This window comes from Xiphophorus maculatus, chromosome 14 (assembly GCF_002775205.1).
Source record: "Xiphophorus maculatus strain JP 163 A chromosome 14, X_maculatus-5.0-male, whole genome shotgun sequence".
Taxonomy (NCBI): domain Eukaryota; kingdom Metazoa; phylum Chordata; class Actinopteri; order Cyprinodontiformes; family Poeciliidae; genus Xiphophorus; species Xiphophorus maculatus.
The window spans coordinates 17,109,783-17,129,391 of record NC_036456.1 but is presented as its reverse complement, the minus strand read 5'-3'; the positions used below and the strand labels follow the sequence as shown (position 1 = coordinate 17,129,391).

The following is a 19,609-nucleotide window of genomic DNA, read 5'->3' as shown; positions in this document are numbered from 1 at the left end:
GAGAGACGTAGCGAGACACCACAGGCTCTATTGCATACTAATAAGGAAGACCGAAGGAAAGCTAAAGGGAAGGGTTGCGCAGTTCACTGCGGAGATCTCTTCCATACGGCTTTTTCCTGGAATTGTAGCTTAAACTCTTTTTTTCTCCCTAAATTAAAATTCATCTCTAAGTATCAAAGCCTGTTCGGCTTGTAAAAAAGAAACCTAACCTCTCCAAACAAATTTAAAAATTAACTTGAGGTTGGCCCCGGTGTCTTCAGAACACGCTCCTGGCGTGATCTCAGCCACTGTTTCTCTGGCCAAGCGCCTGGGTCTAGGACAGCTGTCATGGGTCGCAGACTCAGACTTGAGGGGAAGCCAGGGAGTGAGAAAAGAAAAAAAGAAACTTGGAAAAAGAAGCAGAGAGAGAGAAAGAGAGAGTCATTCGGCTGGGCAGCGTGCCGCAGGGGTGATTTCTGATGGCTGAGGAGGATAAGAGGAAGTGTGGAGGAAGGGGAGGGTTGGATGTTGTGCTTAGTCACAGACCTCCACTGTGACCCAGAAGGTCGGACCTCACCACCAAACGTCTGACCAACAGCTTCTGAGGCAGCCGGGTGGAAAACAACATGCAAACGGCTAGCTCTCACGGGGTGGCAAGCACGCAATGGCTGGTCACAAAGATCGCAACCTGGCTGAGGGGTTGAGGGATGTGGGAGGAAGCCAGTGCTGCCTATTACTCCCCCTCACTTAGGCCAGTGAACCAAGGGACCACCAGCCAGACCAGAAGAGGAGGCAGGAGAGGGCAGCGGGAGGGGTGAGAGTGGAGACAAACAGTTGCCAAAAGACTATGAGTGATCCTTCGACCGCTGCGGTTTGACCCTGATTGAGGAGGTCAACGAGGGGATCGCCAGACAACAAAACAAAAAAAAAAGTCTTCCTCCTCCACGTGCCCTGAAACTCGTGTTCTCACCGATCTGTTTTGCTCAATTAAACTTCAGAGGACGCGGTGCCACATCCCTCCGCAGAAGTCCTGACCCCATGAGACTGGGGGGAGTGACGGGACTGCTGGTGGTCGTGGGGGCCAAAGGTTAAGTCTGGTGATCGTAAAACAGGGTCTCCATTCACATGTCAGCTTGCATTCAGAGGTAATCTATCCATTTACTAAAACTATCGTGACGGTGTGAAAAAAAAAGAAGTTGCAAAGTCAAGGTAATGATGTTTTATGGCCGTGTTAACTTTCAGCAGTGGAGTAATGGGAACGCAGCTTGACCCCGACCTCTATAGGCTTCCCAACTCAGCGTTAAAATTTATAGCTACAGTGATTACTATTTATTCGCACTTGAAAACGTACCAAAAGTCCCAACTGTAGAGCTTTATTTTTAGGGTCTGGTTGAGGAAAAAAATTTTTTTTGTTTTTTTTCACTCACACAGAGTCTGCTTTCTCACAAATAACTAGTAGAAATATTCGTTTGACCGTGTCCTTCATGCAAACTTTCTACTAAACTCCAGACTGAGTGAAGACATACGCCAAGTCTGCTAAGCTTCACTCAAGCCATTAGGGATCCCTGTTTTCAATTTAGCAATCCAGCATCTCTGGACTGATCCGTTTGAAAATGTTTATTCTCTTCTGTCATCGAGATGCAAATTCTGTTGTAATCTATGAGCTTGTCAAGCCAATAAGACACACCAGATTGAAAGTGCCCAGACTGGAGCTCCCTAATCTGAGAGACTACTCATCACACATGTAACGGAGCCAAAGATGTACGTTTTGTTTGTGTGCTGCCTGTGATGTCAGACAAGAATGGCCCCGTACCTCCTGAAGGGTTCGGGATAAGACGAAAGAGAAGATTGTTCCAGTCCTGCAGACGTACAGTTGTTGAACAAAAAAAAAAAAAAAAAGAAGAAGCAAAACACAAAGCGAAGCTTACAGAACCCGCGACACGTCCCGACACGATGAGTATCTGCATGCCTTGTTGCAACTATTCCATCAAGCTGTCAAAATGGATATGCAAAACACAAGCGCAGGTGTGGAGAGGAGATGATTGAAAGAAGAGAAGGGAAAAGAACTGCACTTCTGGTTTAATCAGATAAAACGGCGCAACGGAGTGACTGTGCAGAACATGTGTGTGTGTGAGAAGCTAGGAGTCAGTTTGAACAGCCAGTTGGCACAATGGATGCCATGAATCCCGACCCCCTCCTTCCCTCATTCCAGGCCCTCAGCCTACTTCCCAGCGGGCATTCATCTGGGCATGCACATGGGCGCTGCAGTCGAGCCTGGCTAAACGCGTCTGTGCCCCAGAACAAGGGGGTGAATTTTTGTGAGTGCCCTCTCAAAATTCACCAGGGACTCTCGCTGCCAACCGGCCGACCTTTCTCAGGCACGAACCAGCGGGGATTAACAGCAAACCCACTCGAAACGTACATCCTTTTTTTATTATTATTATTATTATTTCTTAAAAACGCCGACGACAAAAGTAAAGGAGGCGAAATCATTTCTGTTACTCGATTACGCAGCTCAGCAGAGCAGGACACAAAAAGAACAATATATTAAAAGCACAGTCTGAACAGTGGATACTCTTTCAGCCGGAGCCCGATTTGCTGGTTTCTTTGTGTTTGATTGTATGTTTGTTTGTTTCGTGCAGTTGCAGCTGAACAAAAGGCGGCGGCGGCTTCCATTCTGCCACCATCGAGGGGGAAAAAAAACAACTTTCCAATGTGCCCACTGCATTGCGGATGCCAACCGACGAATCAAAGGCACGCTGCACGCAGACAAAAGAGGGTTTGATGCCAACCTCCGAACCTCTAACAACCGTCGGGCGGCGATCCGCCCTGCCTCCCTGGCACCGTGTGGAACAAAATGGCGGCGCAGCGCCTTGCCGTCCACAACATGGCTGCGCCGTCTGGGTTTGGGCAGCGCTTGGCGACTTAAAGGAAGAGGGAAAAGACTTTTTATTTTTGCAAAAAAAAAAAACACTTACAAGTGGAACAAATAAGTGTACATGTTTTTCAATTCTTGTAGTGAAAACACTAAAAATGATCATCAAAATTTCAAACTTCACGCAAAAAACCAAACATCTTTCTTAGGAGAAATCTTTGATATTGACAGTTAAAAGAGAGAGAGAGAAAAAAAACCTTCACTAAAAGCGCGGTGTTTTAAATGTTGGCACGGAGCGGTTAAAACGCAGCAGATGCAGAACAAGGGGAGCGGTGGCATCCTACAAAGGACACAAAAGGAGGGTCTGATGCCAACCCCGGTGCCAGTGGCAACCATTATTGTCTCCGTGCTGTGCCTTCTGCTTTCCCTGGCACTTATCAAACACAAAATGGCGCCCAGGATTTGATGGTAATGAGCTAGCTAAGCCACCATTCCTCCTCTCAATGGCAGAGCGTTTCGATGCTGCAGCTACAGATTCAATGAAAGGGGATTTCATCGTGGAGCAAACCCAGGAGGGGAGGCATTCCTGTGCCGTCAGCAGAGAAAAGGAACTTTAGAAGAGTGAGACCGATGAGGTATGAGGAAATGAAGGAGTGACATTTGTTCAGATGGCTGCTAAAATTACAGCTCGTCACATGCAAAGTTGCAAAATCACAGAAGATTTTAGCAAAAATAGTAAAGTCTGTCGTGAAAACTGAAGAGAAAAATTAAATCTCTCTCTGACTACAAATGTAATCTCTAATAAGTTAAATATTTTCTTTTTCAATTTAACTTATTTAAATTTATTCCAGCACGACATGCAATACGTAGAAATCCTCAACTCTTAAATTAGGTTTTAAGAAATTAATAAAATGTGACAAATTTACAATTCAGCACAAATCTAAAGAAGGTGTGTTTAGAAATAAGAACAAAAACATCTGAGATGATCAGACTTTTTCTGCCTGATACTGAAGATTTCTGTCATGAAAGCTAAAAAGAAATGTTCTGCAGTTTCATCAACGGAGGATTTTAATTTTGAATAAAAAAAAAAAATATATATATATAGGGATGTTCCCATTTATTTCATTTATATTATTTTATGTAAATGCGTAAAAATAAACATTTTGATTGATGCATTCACAGACTAACATTAGTGGGAAATCTCAGTTTTCATGCAATTAATGAAAAGGAATAAAACATGGGTTTTAATATATATTTTACCTGCTATAACCAGTCTGAGCAGATCAATTACAAATACTCTGACTCAGATCTCTAAAACTAAATCAAAATTGAAAAAATATAATTATTTTCCAAATTATTTCTGTTCAAAACTAGCAGGGCTTGTAGTAATTTAAAATGTTAAAGGTTTCTACTGTATGTCAGCATGAATGTTCCTACATGGACGTGTTTTGATATAAATTAAGAAAGAATTGAGATGGAAAAATATATATCTTAAAAATCCTGTCTGATCCTGATTTCTAGTCTTTTTCGGAGGTTAGATCTGCTGAATTCAATATTAATCAACTTGTATTTTTCCTCCCAGCGACAACAATTTGTTCTGCAGGGTCGTTGATGAAGGTTTGCAGTTTAAATCTGACAGAAAATGACGAAATTTCAAGATTATTCCCGTTAACGTCTCTCACACTAATTTAATCAAAACATTAAAGGACATGCCAGTGTAGATGATTTAGAGAGTAAGATTAATGTGGAATCTTAATTTTAAGAATTGTAATGAATGGGGTGAAAAATCTATATTTTTCAGCATTATTTTAGTGTTTTCAATCATCAGAATCAACCAGCTTTACATTAAAATTATCTGACTCTTTACTGCCACAGAAGTTGCCTGAATTGTTTGATAATAAGAACTAATCAGAATTAATGTTACTAATTTTAAATCTGTCTGTTTGATTGGATTCAAACAAATGCAATAAGGCAATATTTGTTACCAATTGAGGCTATTTTAAATTTTTTAACTGAATTGAGTTTGTTTGACCTGCCAAAATCCAGTCAGAGCATTTTAAGGGGAAAACTGGTCAATTCTTATGGCTGAAAATTAAAAAATAATTCATGCTGTTTCCTCAACAGCAAATATATAGATGAAGAAATAATTTAAAATTTAAAAAATAGTCCTAATTCATGCGGTTCTCTTGCTTTCTATTAAAACCAATGAGTTTTTTAAGATTTAAAAAATACAATTTTGACCAATAATAATCAGAAAACAATCCACTTGTGTGTTCCTGCATTCGTGCAACAGCTTCTCTGTAAATGTCAGTGTTTATCCGGCCCGACAGGCAGAACTGAAGGGCGTGTGTTGGTTTGTGCAAGCCAGCGTGGCTCCGTGTGCAGACAAACACACACTCTGCAACAATGGCTTCACACGGGCAGGAGCTGCTGCAGCGGCACAGCTAAGTTAGAAATGTTTCATACTGGAAACACATTTAGTTTTTTTGCTCAACAATGAGTCGTGCATGAAAAAAAATAAAATAAAAAAATCTGAACGTGTTTCAGCAGTTCTGCTGCTCACATTTCTGGTGTTTACTTGTCTGGTACAAACAGCGATGACCGCAGCCCAGTCTGAGTCAGAAACTAACACATGTGACCCCTGACCTCACCAAACCATCACACAAAAACATCTATATATATATATACACAAACACACACACGCACGCACACACACAGTCTGAGGTTGAACGTACCTTGGTCCTGGACATAGTATGCTAGAAACAAGTCCAGCTCCTTGACCGATACTGTTATGTGGTGAGGCTGGACACAAAGTGCTGGGTTGGTGCAATGTGGAGACTTGACGAGCCGCTCGCCGTCCGTACTTTCCAGAGGGATGCCCTTGAAGAGGATGACCATCACCAGGTCCAGGCGCCAGACTTTGTCGGCCTGCCGCAAGCAGTCGATCCGGCGGATCTTGCCCTTCTGGTCCGGGTTGGACAGAACGCAGCACGGCGGCTTCTTGCCCGTCACGCTGAGGACGAAGTCCTCCCGGTACTCCTGCCGAATGTCCTTCCGCAGCTTGGCCAGCAGCCTGGAGGCCCACTTCTGCTTGACCTCAGGCTTCTCACCCAGGAGCTCATCCTTCACGGCACGCTCCTCGTCCTTGGACATCCGCTTCTCGTGCTTCTTGAAGTACTTGCGCTTTCGGGCCTGCAGGTTGAACCACGTGTAGGCGATGGCACGGACGTGAGGGAGAAGCGCCTCGATGAAGGGATGAAATTCATCCTGGAGGAGTCGGAGGGGAAAAGAGACGGAAGAAATGTAATCATTTCAGTAAAAAAAAATTATTTTATTTTTTTAATTAACAGGAGGGACGTCAGATCACGAATAAAATTATTTTATGTTGAACTATTTTTCTGCAAGTCTGACAAAAAAAGAAAATTATGCCAGAATTTGTATTTTCTGGTCATGCTGCGGGCCGCTCATCAAACTCTCCCTCTTCCACAGTGAACTTATCCCGCTCACTAAGAACAGAGGATAAGCTTCTGGACAGGATGGAGTTGCAGAGTCTGATGGTAAGACGATTCTTCATGGATAGATGGGAAACGACATTTCAGCTGTTTTTATGCATTTTCACACAAAAGCTCTAATTTTTTAATTTTTTTTTACAAAACTATGCAATAATTTCTAAATATTTACAAAGCTATTTTATTCTAATAAGTAATTCCAAGATTAGAAAAAATAAAAAATTTTTACATGACTTTTCCTACTGTGATAGGCATACTTTGAAAACTCTTGATTCAAAAATATATGTATATATTATTTGGAAAAAAACAACAAATTTGGGGCAATTTTTTTTGCATTTGATGAGTCTCTTTAGATTCTATTTTAAAACAAAAAGGACACATTTCATGATTTACTAACCCTTTCACCTTTTTTTTTATTTTTATTTTCTTTTCTTAATAAGGTTAAGACTTCAGTAATCCTGACACAGTTTTCATTAACTGCTGCTCTTTGTCGTCAGGATTGTGCGAACAATCCGGTCACAAACTGCAGCTCCTCCAGGTGAGAAACGGAAACGTGGAATTATCTTAGCTTTCAGGTCATTAAAATGTCAAATTTAATAAGCGTAAGCAGCAACCGCTCCCCCATCGCCCTCCTCCTCTTGTTTAAGCAGGCTTCTGAGGAGTCAAACCACACATTGTTCTTTTTGAAGGCAGTCAGGCAAAGCGGGCGATGGGAAACCACAGAAATCCACTCTCGGTGTACGAGTGTGTGCGTGCGTGTGTGTGTGTGTGTGTGTGTGTGTGTGCCTGCATGCCGCTGGAAAGCCACAAATCGTCTCTGCACAGTCAAACTTTGCTTCAGCGTCCAAATCGCACAATGTAATCATTCGTCAGCCGAAGCAGAGAGCGGCTTTTTAAACCCCGCAGATTGTTATTTTTAAAAGCGAGATGTCACGCTGAGGGAAAACTGTGCAGCTTTCCATTTGCAAAAATGATCATCAGAGCTTATTTTTTTATGTCACCTCCAATTAAAAACGACAAAAGTAAACTTTGAAATTCTACTAAATGTCCTCAAAAGAGGCTCTTTCTAAAAAAAAAAGAGAGAGAGAAAAAAACCCTTTCTTCTTCATGAAGCAACTTAAAATATTTAAATAACAGTCATTATTATTTTTCTTTAAGCGGGCTAACAAAGCCTAAAGCTGTGAAGATAAATAACTTGGCCAGGGCCTGAGCGGTGCTCTTCAGTTAGAGCCATAAAAGCACAATCCTCTTAAGCACAAACTAAACCGCATCTCAGTCAATCACTAACTTATGCCAAGTAAAATATAAACAGTCACACTGAGTCAGCCAAAACAGTCTGCAGCAACCCCTGTCCAAGCGCTGAATCAACCTTATCGGTGCATGTGATCTTCCTAAAGAGAAAGTGGCTTTATCTTCTCCCAGCACCACTGAAGAGGGTTTTAATTGGAATAAAAATACATACTTTTCTGGGAATGGGGCTGGGGGAACACGCAAAGGCAGAGCAGGTTATAGCCTGGGAAGTGTGTGAAAAGTTAGAGAAATGAAGCAAACGTGCGTATTGGAAGTAAACTAATGAGGAAGCTTATCAAAAATGAACTTAATACACAGATAAGGATGGAATCAAATAAAAATGTTCTGCATTGTCACACAGTGGGAAAATCCAGGCGTCACAGCAGCAGGTTGAGGTAAGTGAGAGCATGCATGTTCACACATAAAGCAAAAAAATAAATAAATAAAGAAATATATATATATATATATACAGAAATATTAGAACTGAAGCACTAATAGATGTGATTTTTTTTAAATACACAATTAGAGTGATCATTTTAAGAGGGATTGGAATTATTTGTTGCTTGAGTATTAAAATTGATACACTGCCAAAGCTTCATTCATTGTTGTGGTAATATACGGCATTTCACCGTGGAGACTGTATTTTATTTTTTTTATTTTTTTACAGTAAAACTTGCAAATTATCCACACTTCTGCTAAATACACTCGGAAAAAGCTGTAAACTACAATGACACTGACTGTAAATCAACCCTGTTCAATACTACTCACTAAAATATTATGATTTAATTTGAACAAGAACTTAAAAAAAAAAGTTGCAAATGTAATGATCATTCAAAGCAGTTTATTTAAACCTGGAAATTACTGTTTGATTTTTCCAGTTCAGCTGCCACTGATGCCTTATAGCACATTCATTTTACAGCTGAATTTAAAACACCAGGCACTGTAGTCACAGTTCAACTACAACCTAATCAGTCACTGTAAAGCCATTTGTTTGTTATTTAAACAGTTAAATGACTGGATTCAGGACGGTTCTGCACTGCTGAGGCAACGGCATGCCACTCCACCGTTTGTGATTCTTTTACAGTAAAGCTGCTGCATTCTGCACTGGATAATTGGTTTTAATGATCCTGCTGCAGATTTAAGTATGCATTCTGATGGAAGGAAGACAAAACTCCAAGCAAGTTTAATTTAAGGTGAACTAAATAAGTCAACTTTGCATGATTTTAGAAACATGCACCAGGTTTGCACAACTGAGAGGTGACATAAATTACAGTTAGTCCTGCGTTTTATTCAAGGTAAGTAAATAAATTAGTGTTTGATTTTACAGTCAAACGCCGTTATTGTTTTTGACGTGCTGGCCTTAATTTTACCATATAAATTACAATAAAATCCCCCAAAGTAACGAGTTAATATTTTATCAATAATAATTCCTTCATGTTCAGGTTTTTTTTTGTTGTTGTTGAAATTAATAAAAAGAGTTTCCAACCTTGCAGATTCAGAGCGCGCATACAGGACCTTGTATCCAACCTACATGTGCCAAACTCGCCCCCAACTGCATACTTTACAAAACAAGCAAAATAAAAAGGGAAATGAGAAGAAACAGACACGAGTACCTGAGTTAGACAAATCGGAGAATACATGTCGAGACGGCGCTGAGCACACAGAGAAAGAAAAAGTGATTGTAGGTGGACTTATTCCTCCGATCACTCCATCGTCCTGGACCGATCGGTGCGCACCATGCAAGAAGAGAGACGGTGTGTGTGCGCGTATGTGTGTGTGTGTGTGTGTGTGTGTACGCGTGTGGAGCAGCAATCCGAAGGGAAATTATCCAAGAATATCCATGAAGAGTCTCGATCCAAAGATTGTCGCCACCGCGGAGGGGGAAAAAAAAAAGGTTTTGTGTTTTTAATACGCAGGAGCTGGCATGTAAAAGTAGAAGGAGAAGCAACTTGGAGCTGTGCGTGCTCCGCCGCTACGACGTGTTCCCTTTCTCTCTCTCTCTTTCTCTCTGTCTCTCTCTCTCTCTCTCTCTCTGTCTCTCTCTGTCTCTCTCTCTCTCTCTGCGCGGAGCTTCGCAGGGCGCAGAGTGCCGGGACGGTTCGCCCCCTGCTAAAAGCTTCCAGCCAGAGCTGATATGAAACCGAGCGCTTCCACCTTCAGTCGGTCCTGCGCGATTCCAGCAAATCAGATCCAACTTTTTTCCTCTCCCCTCTTTTTTTCTAACCCCCGTCCTCTCTCTCTCTTTCTCTCTCTCTCTCTCTCTCTCTCTCTCTCTCGTAATTACAGTCACACCCCTCCTCCTCCTCATCCTCCCTCTCCTTCTTCTCCTTCAGTCACATCCACCTCCCCCTCGGCACCTTCCCTCCTCTCCTTCAGCACACAATTCATTTACTCCCCTCACTTTGGCTGAATTATTTTATGAGCTTCGGGGACTTTGGACCAAAGCTTCGGCCACACAGAGGATAAAAAAAAGCACATTTCCAACCTCCTTTCCCAGCTTAGGTCGCTCCCAAGTTGATGCAAACTTTTCATGTGCACGTCTGGGTTTCTGACATTACCTCATTTTTTTTTGTTATTGTTCTTAAGTAGTAGAATAAGTTTAATAAAGCCCCTATATGGGTGGTGTATAATTTACTAATATTATCATTTACAAGCAAATTAGTAAAATTCGGTAACAAACAACCAAAATATGCATTTTTTTAAAAAAATAAACTGCTTATGGAAATACAAAATAAATTAGCAAAAGCACATTTTAATTTCTCTAAGCAAAAATGTATTCTTTTCTTCTTTTTTTGGTTTGGAAAACATAAAATGGCTCATATTCTTACACCTGGACCACCTCAGCTCGTTTTGAGAATGTAAACTCTTCACCCCGTGACGTCACTGTCCGTAGTACAGAGAGCCACTACAGAGTGCGATTTAAAAATACAACAAAAATTGTTTTAAAATAATAATTTCCCACGTTCTTGATTATTGACATTTGTTTTTGTTGAAATAAAAAGGAAACACAGTGTAGAAGAGAAATTACGCCTCCTATGGTCAAAAATATATAACAGTCACAGGTTTTTATTGTTTTAAACTGGAGATAAGTAAATAAAAAAAATTTATCAGCTGTTTTAGTTCAAATCAAAAAAAAATTGTACTTTAAAACAAAATCAAATGCTTTTTTTTATAACTGGTTTTCAATTAGAAAATGTGACTGGATCAAAAACAAGACATTTATGTTTTATCCATTTCTAATAGACGCTTTATGCTGAGGGTGCCACTAGAAAAAGAAGGGGTAATAACTAATTTAACCTTTATTTTTATTACGTAATTGCATATTTTAAATGGTTTACACACTTAAGACAGCCTGTTCTGCTAATTTTGGGGTATGAAAACAGCCCCCTTGAAAGCCCCCCCCCCCCCCCCCCCCCCCCCCCCGTTTTGCGCCCCTGCTTTTAATAAAATCAAGTGAAACGTGCACATAGTGCGCATGTTTTTGCACGCATACGGTTGTGTTTTGCACAAAAAGGCACCTGAAGTTAAACATTGTTGCTTTGCAGCCGCGCACGTGTTTCTGCGGGTCCTACAGAGCTGTCAACAGTCCGCACAAAGTTCACACACACCAGAGGGAATGAGGAGGTCATCTGCGCCAAGTTCAGGGAACTTTCTGCTGCGTTCTCCACCACGCAGCGGCAGAAAGGACAACATATGAAGATATCACATGAATAAAATGGAAATTACACACAGAGCGTTATCGCAACATTTGAAAGCAGTAATATAACCCATGTTCACGTACCATTGCACTGTACTGCATGGATTAATGGGGGAGTCCTGGAGCCTGGTTGGAAACACACAAGCCGGTAGCTTCACATTTCTCACGCTCAACTTTGTTTGGAGCCCCTTTTCTCTTGCGGTGCAACAACAACAACAACAAAAAGTCAACACCGGAAGACAATTCTTGGCAGACAGAGGTGAAAAGAAGTTAGGAGCACCTCGTCTTTTTTTCCCCCTTGTTTTCCTTCCTCTTCAGGTCTCAGTTTTTGGATCGGGGATTTTTTTTTTTTTTTTTTTTTAGGGGGGGAGTTGAACGCGATCCAGAAGAGGCTGAGTTTTCGGCACTGGGCTGGTCTCCGCCTTCACTTTCACTGTCTGACTGACTGACTGCCGCCCCTCCGGCTCTCAGCGAACAGAAGGTCAGGCTAAACAAAAGCCCTGCCGGAAGAAGTATAAGGCGGCTTTTCTAAATAAAAGCCCAATTAAAAGATTACCTCTGATTTTATAGAAAACTCTGTAGTAAATTGTTTATGAATGTTTTGTTTTAAAAGTATTTTTTCGGACAGGCAGCTATTGGGAAAGTAGTGAATCACAAATATTTCCTATGCATCCAGTGGTGGTTCTGGACCAAATTTACCCAAAGGGCAGCCAGTATTTTCTTTTTCCTTTTGCATTTTATGTTTTGGGGGGTAAAACGAGGGTTAATAATTAAGAGTAATCCAAATACTGCCTCAATACAGCTGAAGATAAAAGGGCAAAACTTTAAATTGTTGCCTATGCGTAAGATGATCCAGACTTAATTTTACTATTCATGACTTTTTAAGTATCAGTTTAAAAAGTAAACTCTAAAACAGAGCTAGCTGATGTGAAAAAGCTTTGTCGGTTTTGTCTCTATACAGTTTCAAATTAACAATACAGTTTCTAAGTATAGAAATCTCACAATTTATTTGTTTACATGCATTCAGCCTTCTAAAAGAACCAATTAAATGAATAATCTATTTTATGAGCGGTATCTTCATTGGCAATAGCATCAATTTAGGCGTTCTTGTGTGCAAGGTGCACATATTAAAGTGGCTACACATGTACTGCTCATTTCATGCATATTTGTTATATAAAGCAGCTGTGGGAAATGTGGAATATTAAAATGAACATTACTCTATATGTTCAGATTAAGCAAGTAATATAAAGGTAAAATGATTGATTTTGCACTTTTATCCAAATTTTACATTCCAAAAAATATGAATATCTCGTTCCGTGGGTGAAACGGTTTGTCTCAAGCTCTTATTTTGAAAGTTCTATTTCCTGGCGTCTATCTAGCTGTGTCTCAGCAGCTTCACACAGCCTCTGTTTTGTAATAGCGTTTACATTCTCGCTGCTCATTGGCCAGCAGCGGTGGCCCCGGGACCCTATGTACCCTGGGCCCCTCACTTCCGCTCGTCTGACGGGCTGGGTGCTGTTTAACGAGCCGCTGCTGGACAGCCAGGTCAATGACGGATGGTGGCGGACATTACACCGCACTAATGAATAAAAAAAAATTAAATTAAATAAAATACTACTACTATACTACTAATAATACTGCTACTAATAACAATAATGACATGCACTATTATTGTTATTATGACCTATTGCTATAAAGACAAACTTTTGCATGTCTTGAGTCTTTATAAAATATTTATTTTATGACTCGGTAGAAGGTTGCATTGAAATAAGAAAAACAACAAGCAGCAGTGGTGAGTAATATTGTAGCAGATGTCCTGTAATGTTATAAACAGACTCAACTTTCCTGTTGCTGCCCCTATTAGACATTTTATGCATCATAGAAGACGAAAAAATGGGATCACATGACCTAAATGGAGGCGCCAGAGCGCATTTGTTATAACACCAACACGCCGTTTACAGTAGCTGGACAAGTTGGATTATTATTTGGACCCAGTTCCTTATGGAGGTAGACTTACCTGTTTAAGGTGTTGACAGATAAGAGCTCAGCCTAGTTTTCACTGATGTTATCTGATCTTTATTCTTGCCAATTAGATCCTATTTATCTTTAAAATGTTACAGCGTGGTTCATTGTTTCAATATATATATAAAAAAAATAGTTTTTACAATAGTTTTAACGTTAAATAATTTTATAATTGTGTTAATTAATGCGAAGAAGGATGATTTAATTTCATTTTACTCTGCTGAATTTGTATATGCTTCAAGATTCATCTCAAAGGGTCCGTTTGGTTAGCGAGGATTTATCGCCACCATGTGGAAGCAAACAAAATTGCACGTTGCTCCGGATTTCTTTATTTTCCAAAGTTAGTAATATCTATGAAATAATTTGGTTTGGTATTAGTGTGGTGAGGCTCTTTTGGAGACATTTTCCTTTAGTATTAACAGCAAGATACTGTGTCAATTGGTTTAAAACAGAAAATGGTTTTATTTGTTTTCCTAAACATTTTATACCTCAAGTTTAACAATGTCTTCTCTGGTATATACATGTAAAAATGTTTTGTTTTGCAAATTGTACCATTTACTTAAAAAATATTCGTTTTTGTTCCAGAGACTTCATTCAGTAGGAATATCAGAACATGTAATAATAAAAATGCATCATCTTTGTTGAAAAACAAAAGGAAATCTTTTAAAATGCTGATAAGATTATGCAAAAAACTGAATCAGCTTTCCAGGTTTACTGTTTTTTACTGAATAAATTAATATTAGAAATATATATATACAGTGATAAAATGTAGATATAACTGTAGCTACTGTGTTTTCTTTTTATATATATATATATATATATTGTTAACACAAGCACCAAAATATCAGATCTTACTATATGGATATTTATTTGATGTTTGAAGCTGACCGAAGCGTAGAGATTGACTGTCGCAAATCAAAGCAATAACAAACAAAGAAACATAGAAGAACTTACAGCATACACGGACATCCAAAGTAAGTAATAGTAATAAAAGACTGATCACGAGACAGGAGGAATCAGCAAAGGACAAAGAAAACTGGAGAGCTGGAATACTGAGGGATGAGTAGAGAATGACAACAGATGCAGTCGAGGCAATCAGCTGACTGGGAACAGCTGAAGAAGGGAGCAAGAAGTGGCAGACTGAGGGAAGATGAACGGCAAACACCTACGGGTTGAACTAAAGCTCATAGAAACATCTAATCAGGGGGAAAAGAGCAACACTGATCTAAGAGAGCAAAATCCAAAATCACAAAAAACAGATTAGAGTAAATTAAGAAAGTAGATACAAAGAATAAACTTCTACGGCAAGACATTTGGACAATAATGAATACAGGGAACCGAATAGAGTATGGCAAGACATAAAGGAATATAACTAAACAACAAATTGGCCAAATATCTAGCACTATAAATAGCTAGCACCATTAATACCACAAATCCCATAATGCTCTGCGGTGCAATGGCACGTCAATCAGGACCCACAAGCCCTTTTTGTAACTCCAAGCTAATCTTCAGTGCAGACAGCAATCTAAGCTTTAACGGATGTTTTCCTTCTGCACTTTTTCTTGCTACCACAAATCAAAATGAAAATGGATTTTCATTAAAGAAAGCTATTATTATTATTATTATTGTTATTGTTAGTCTGTGGGGAAAAAAATGTATACCATTGAAATGTAAGTCAGAAAGCTGCAAAATGAGAAATATTTTTTATGTTTAATGTATTTTATTTGTCATATGTGCTCATCAAATGTTTCATTATTGTGATTAAACAATAATAATGTCGAATAAACTAGATAATAATAAAATAATATTAATTTTAAAAGTGTAACTAATATCACAGAGTTTTATTGCAATATATTATTTCACTATGTAATGCTTTAAGGAATATTATTACATAAGTTTATGTTGAAAATGACATAATCATGCCTATGCATATCAGAAAACATGTTTCCAAATACATATTTTCCAGATACAAGCTACCTGCGGAAACAAGTTTAATTTGAATTCATATATTGTTTGGCTGCAACCAAACAGGAAAACTTAAAGTTATTTAAATTATTTTTGCAGAGGGCTGTAGCTGCAACTGCTTCAAAAACAAAGATCACTAAACTTTTCAGCTTTAATGACAATATAAAAGAGGATTAGACAGCTGAAATTTTGATGTCATCTGTTGCTGTTTTATTTTCTAAAAAATTTAGCATTATTTCTATTATTTATCTTCCTTAGTAGGATTTTTTTTTCTTAAAGAAAGAATCCCAAATGTGCTGATTTGTGACCCCATCTAGACTTTTGACCTCACTTTGTGGAACCACAGAGCGTTCAAATGTGATCTAAAATATGTATCCCACAAAGCAAATTTTGATTTTCTCTCACTGGAATGTAGCCAAAACAAAAGGACATATCCAGGCTGGGGTCAGGGTTCACCAGCAGTGAAGCTTGTGCAGGAACTGGAGTTCCTTCAAGCATCCAGAGCGAAGAATCCACCCTCAACTTAAACCCTGGAGATGGGGCGCGATAAAAGCTCGCCTGTAGTCAGACGAGTAAATAAATATTCAGAAAGAAATGTCAGGCAGTGTTGCCTCTTCAGCCTGGGAAAGGCGCGGGCAGGACAAGAGCTCTTTGTCCAGCTTTAAATTAACACAGCTGGTGCTGAAAAGAGAGGTGCACTTGAGGAAAGCTCTTCATCTAAAAGCAGGCTGGGTTCGTCCTTCGGTTGAAAAAAAAAACAACACTTTTTGTGTCTAACTTTTTTGCTTTGTGTCTATCTTCAAAAATCTTCAGATATCTGAAGCCAAACAAAAGCGTTTAAAATCACCAAGCGGATTCATCGTAGAGCCAAGCGTGCTCCTTAAAGGTTCCTCTATGAAAACAGACTCTCATTAGTGCTACAGCAGAAACCATCAGGTGTACAGACATCATCATCAGTTCTGCCTCAACCTAACGGCAACAACAAAATGAGTTACACGGCTTGTTAGATCGCATCTTTCCAGATCTCCACTCACCATCCACCACGTCTGGGCCGACATGTCATAACAAAGCTGCCATTTAATGGACCTCTCTGTCAGATTCCCAGCCATCGCTGAGCGCGCTCCTCGCCCTGGTGGGAGACAACACAGCTAATCAAAGGGGCATCAGTGGAAGCATGCTGGGCCACATGTAGGCCAGTCCTTCGCCAAGCTGCATCATGGGAAAATGAAAAAAAAAGGATCAGCAACAGATTGACCCCAGTGACTCGAACCTGACAGTGGTAATTAGATGTCCCCTGACCCTGCAACCTTCAACTATCCCCCCCCGCCCGCCCCATCTCATCCTCCCACACAAACTTCCTCCCCCGTTTCTAACTCCTTTACGCTTGTTGTGCAAATTCAGAGAGAGAAAGAAAGTTTATATTGCTTTATTGTAGCCTTTTAAAGAGGTCTTCATCAACGCTTCTCTTTGCTTTCTGGAAGTGTTTTATAGTAATTATCCTTCCAGTATTTATGCCTGACCAAAAAAATTGCATTTTGCTGTTTTTCCAGCGCCTTGCATTCGAATTCGCTAGAGTTGATTAATACTACCAGAGTCCTGGCTGCCGCTTTGCACCAAGCAAAATTAGAACCCTGTGTGTTCACTAATGATGGTGGTCTTCACCCAGAGGAATGGCTGCAGTCTGTCAATGCTAACAAGACCTCTTTGGACTTAACAGACACATAGATTCTCAAAGAATTACCACATTTTCTAGCTAAGAAACTAAGGAAGAGGTTTAGTATTCTCAACTCTCATGTATCTACTTGCACTGAATTTTGTGAACTTTTCAGAACTTTGTTCTTACCTGCTGACAACCAGGAGCATATTATGAGAGGTATCTTGGACAGTTTCCAGCACCCCGAAGAACCTCTACCAACGTTTGCGGCCCATATGCTCAGTGAGTTCAAAAGACTGAGGAACCCTCCGTCTGAGAAGGAGCAGATTGACCTTATCTGTAAACATGCAGTTGAGAAGTACAGAGTGGCACTGTATGGAACACCTATCAGGTCAGTAATTGATTTGGTGCTGCATGCCCATGAGCTACATTCTGTTCTCGACACCAGCCTATTACAGCCATCAAGAGTACAGATGAAAAGTTGAACTGATGGTGGACCCTACTGTTTTAAATGTTCCATGCCTGGTGTTACATCCTGCACATGCCCGAACTGTCCCACTAATTATCATGGAGCTCGACATTCTCCAAGACCTGCCAGAGAGCGTCCAAAAAACTCCACCTTCAGATTATCATCCTGTGACACAGACTGCAGAACCAAAAAGCGCTAACGTGGCAAGAGAAACAAAACTAGCGGGTAGGAAGCAGGGAAACTTCACAGGGGAGGAGAGTTTTTCACAGGGATAACCCTCCCCACAGTCAGTAACTCTGCCCTCATTGCCTATGTCAGTCCCAAATTCACTACCTATGCTCAATCACGTTGGAGGCCACACTCGACACAGGTGGGTCGCTTTCAGCTGTAAATGCAGAGTTGATACCTGAAAAGACCCAAAATATCTCATTAAAGAATCAATGAAATTCCCCACCCATAATACTGGCCAACAGCACTGACTGCAATCCATTAGGAGTAACCTGGCTGACCATTGGATTTATGGGCAAGTCAATCTTTCAACGATTTGTGGTAGTGCAGGACCTGTCATCCCCCTTAGTTCTTGGGATGGACTTTATGACTCACACTTCACTAACAATTCATGTTCCAACCAGAACAGTGATTATGGATGACAATCCCCCATTTCTGGATGAACCCTGTGAAAATGACTTTGTGGAGGCTGTTCTTGAGTGTGGAACGATGACTGTGCAGAACACTCCACAGCTCTCACTTAACGAAAAAGTTGACGAAGCTAACTTAAATTCTGCGGGAAAAGGAGGACTGTTAAGGTTGCTAGAAAACTACAGTGATCTGTTTGATGGTCACCCCGGTCGCACTTCTCTAGCAGAGCATGTCATCGCCACTGGGGATGCAAAGCCAGTTAACCTATATACAGTACATATATATATATATATATAGTTTATTTTTAATTTTTAAATCCTACTTTTGTTTTCTCTACTTTTACCATAAATAGAACAAAATACTTGATATATTGTGTTTTTCATTTATTCAGCTTGATGGCTCAGTTGAGGACATGTTGATGGAGGAAGAAGTGGCTGTGGATATAACCGGCAATAGGAAATACTGAAGGTTGGTCAGGGAAACCAAGGGAAATTGAACACCACCACCTGCATCTGTTCATAACCTCTCATCTCATGTCACCTCCAAGCCACCCACCTCTGCAACCTCCAAAACAATTGGCGCCCAGTCACAGCACCCCCTTCTGCCATGACGTCTGCAGTACCTCCTGATGCCACCACAGAAAGTAACACTTCAACCAGTGGAACGACACCAATACCAGCTTGTACGCCACCATCTGTGACATCTACATCTACAATTAAAGACACCCAATGTTAAGCCATATGTTTAGGGTTGTTTTTTGGGTTGGACAGTGATGCTTTTTTCCAGTCTACTGCAGTATAAAGTCAGCTGTTCCTGCAGTACAGGAGTGCATACCGTTTACTAACTAGACAACCGCTCAAGGCACTTGATTGATTATTATTATGAGACGAGCTCCTCTGCAACCCTTCAAAGATAGGTGGATAAAGCCAATGGATTTTTTTTATTTCATTATTTTGGGAAAACATTAACAACTGAACCATGTCTCATTTTCCTTTCATTTCACATAAAATCCCACCCAAAGGGTTTGTAGCTGTGAAGTAACAAAATGTGAGAATCTGAATTTGTAAGAACACCTGATAAAATAAAGTTTTATTAAGGCTCCTCACAAGGTCGGACGAACAATGAACAAATTGTGCCCATGTGGGAAAGTTTCCATTTGTGATAGTTTTATTAAACGTCTTCTGTGATCTAATATAAACAGAAGTCATTTGTAAAAGTGTTTGTTCAGACGGGGGTGGGGGGAGACCATGTTAAGACCATCTGTGCCCAGCTGGGGTTTTTTTTCTATTCTGTGAACTAAGCAGCTTTGCGTGTGCACATAAATGTTATCTGAAAAGAGTTTTTCTCTCCTGCTACATTCCAATCCTCCTCAGCGCGGTCGCTCGGTGGCAGCTGGATTTCCCCACAACGACTGTGGGTGGACTTGGAAAAAGTAACTTAGCATATGTAATCACACATGGTTGAAATGAGAGGGCAAGAAGGCTGAATCGAATTAAAATAAGTGTTTCTT

General features: G+C 40.2%; 1 protein-coding gene across 4 annotated transcripts in view; it reads right to left on the bottom strand.

Moving 5' to 3' along the window:
* nfib (nuclear factor I B) overlaps positions 1 to 11,785 on the bottom strand; it is a 90,209-nt gene extending 78,424 nt beyond the window's left edge. For 3 of the 4 annotated variants that reach the window (XM_005799587.3, XM_023346449.1, XM_023346446.1), the window contains exons 1-2: positions 9,267 to 9,872; positions 5,590 to 6,121 (exon numbers count right to left, since the gene is read on the bottom strand). In XM_005799587.3, the coding sequence (XP_005799644.1) occupies positions 5,590 to 6,121; positions 9,267 to 9,293 (559 nt within the window). In that variant the 5' untranslated portion in view covers positions 9,294 to 9,872. Of the gene's footprint in view, positions 1 to 5,589; positions 6,122 to 9,266; positions 9,873 to 11,434 lie in introns of those variants that run through there. The other variant, XM_023346448.1, reaches the window with a different exon arrangement.
* Between the last annotated feature and the right edge of the window lie 7,824 nt (positions 11,786 to 19,609).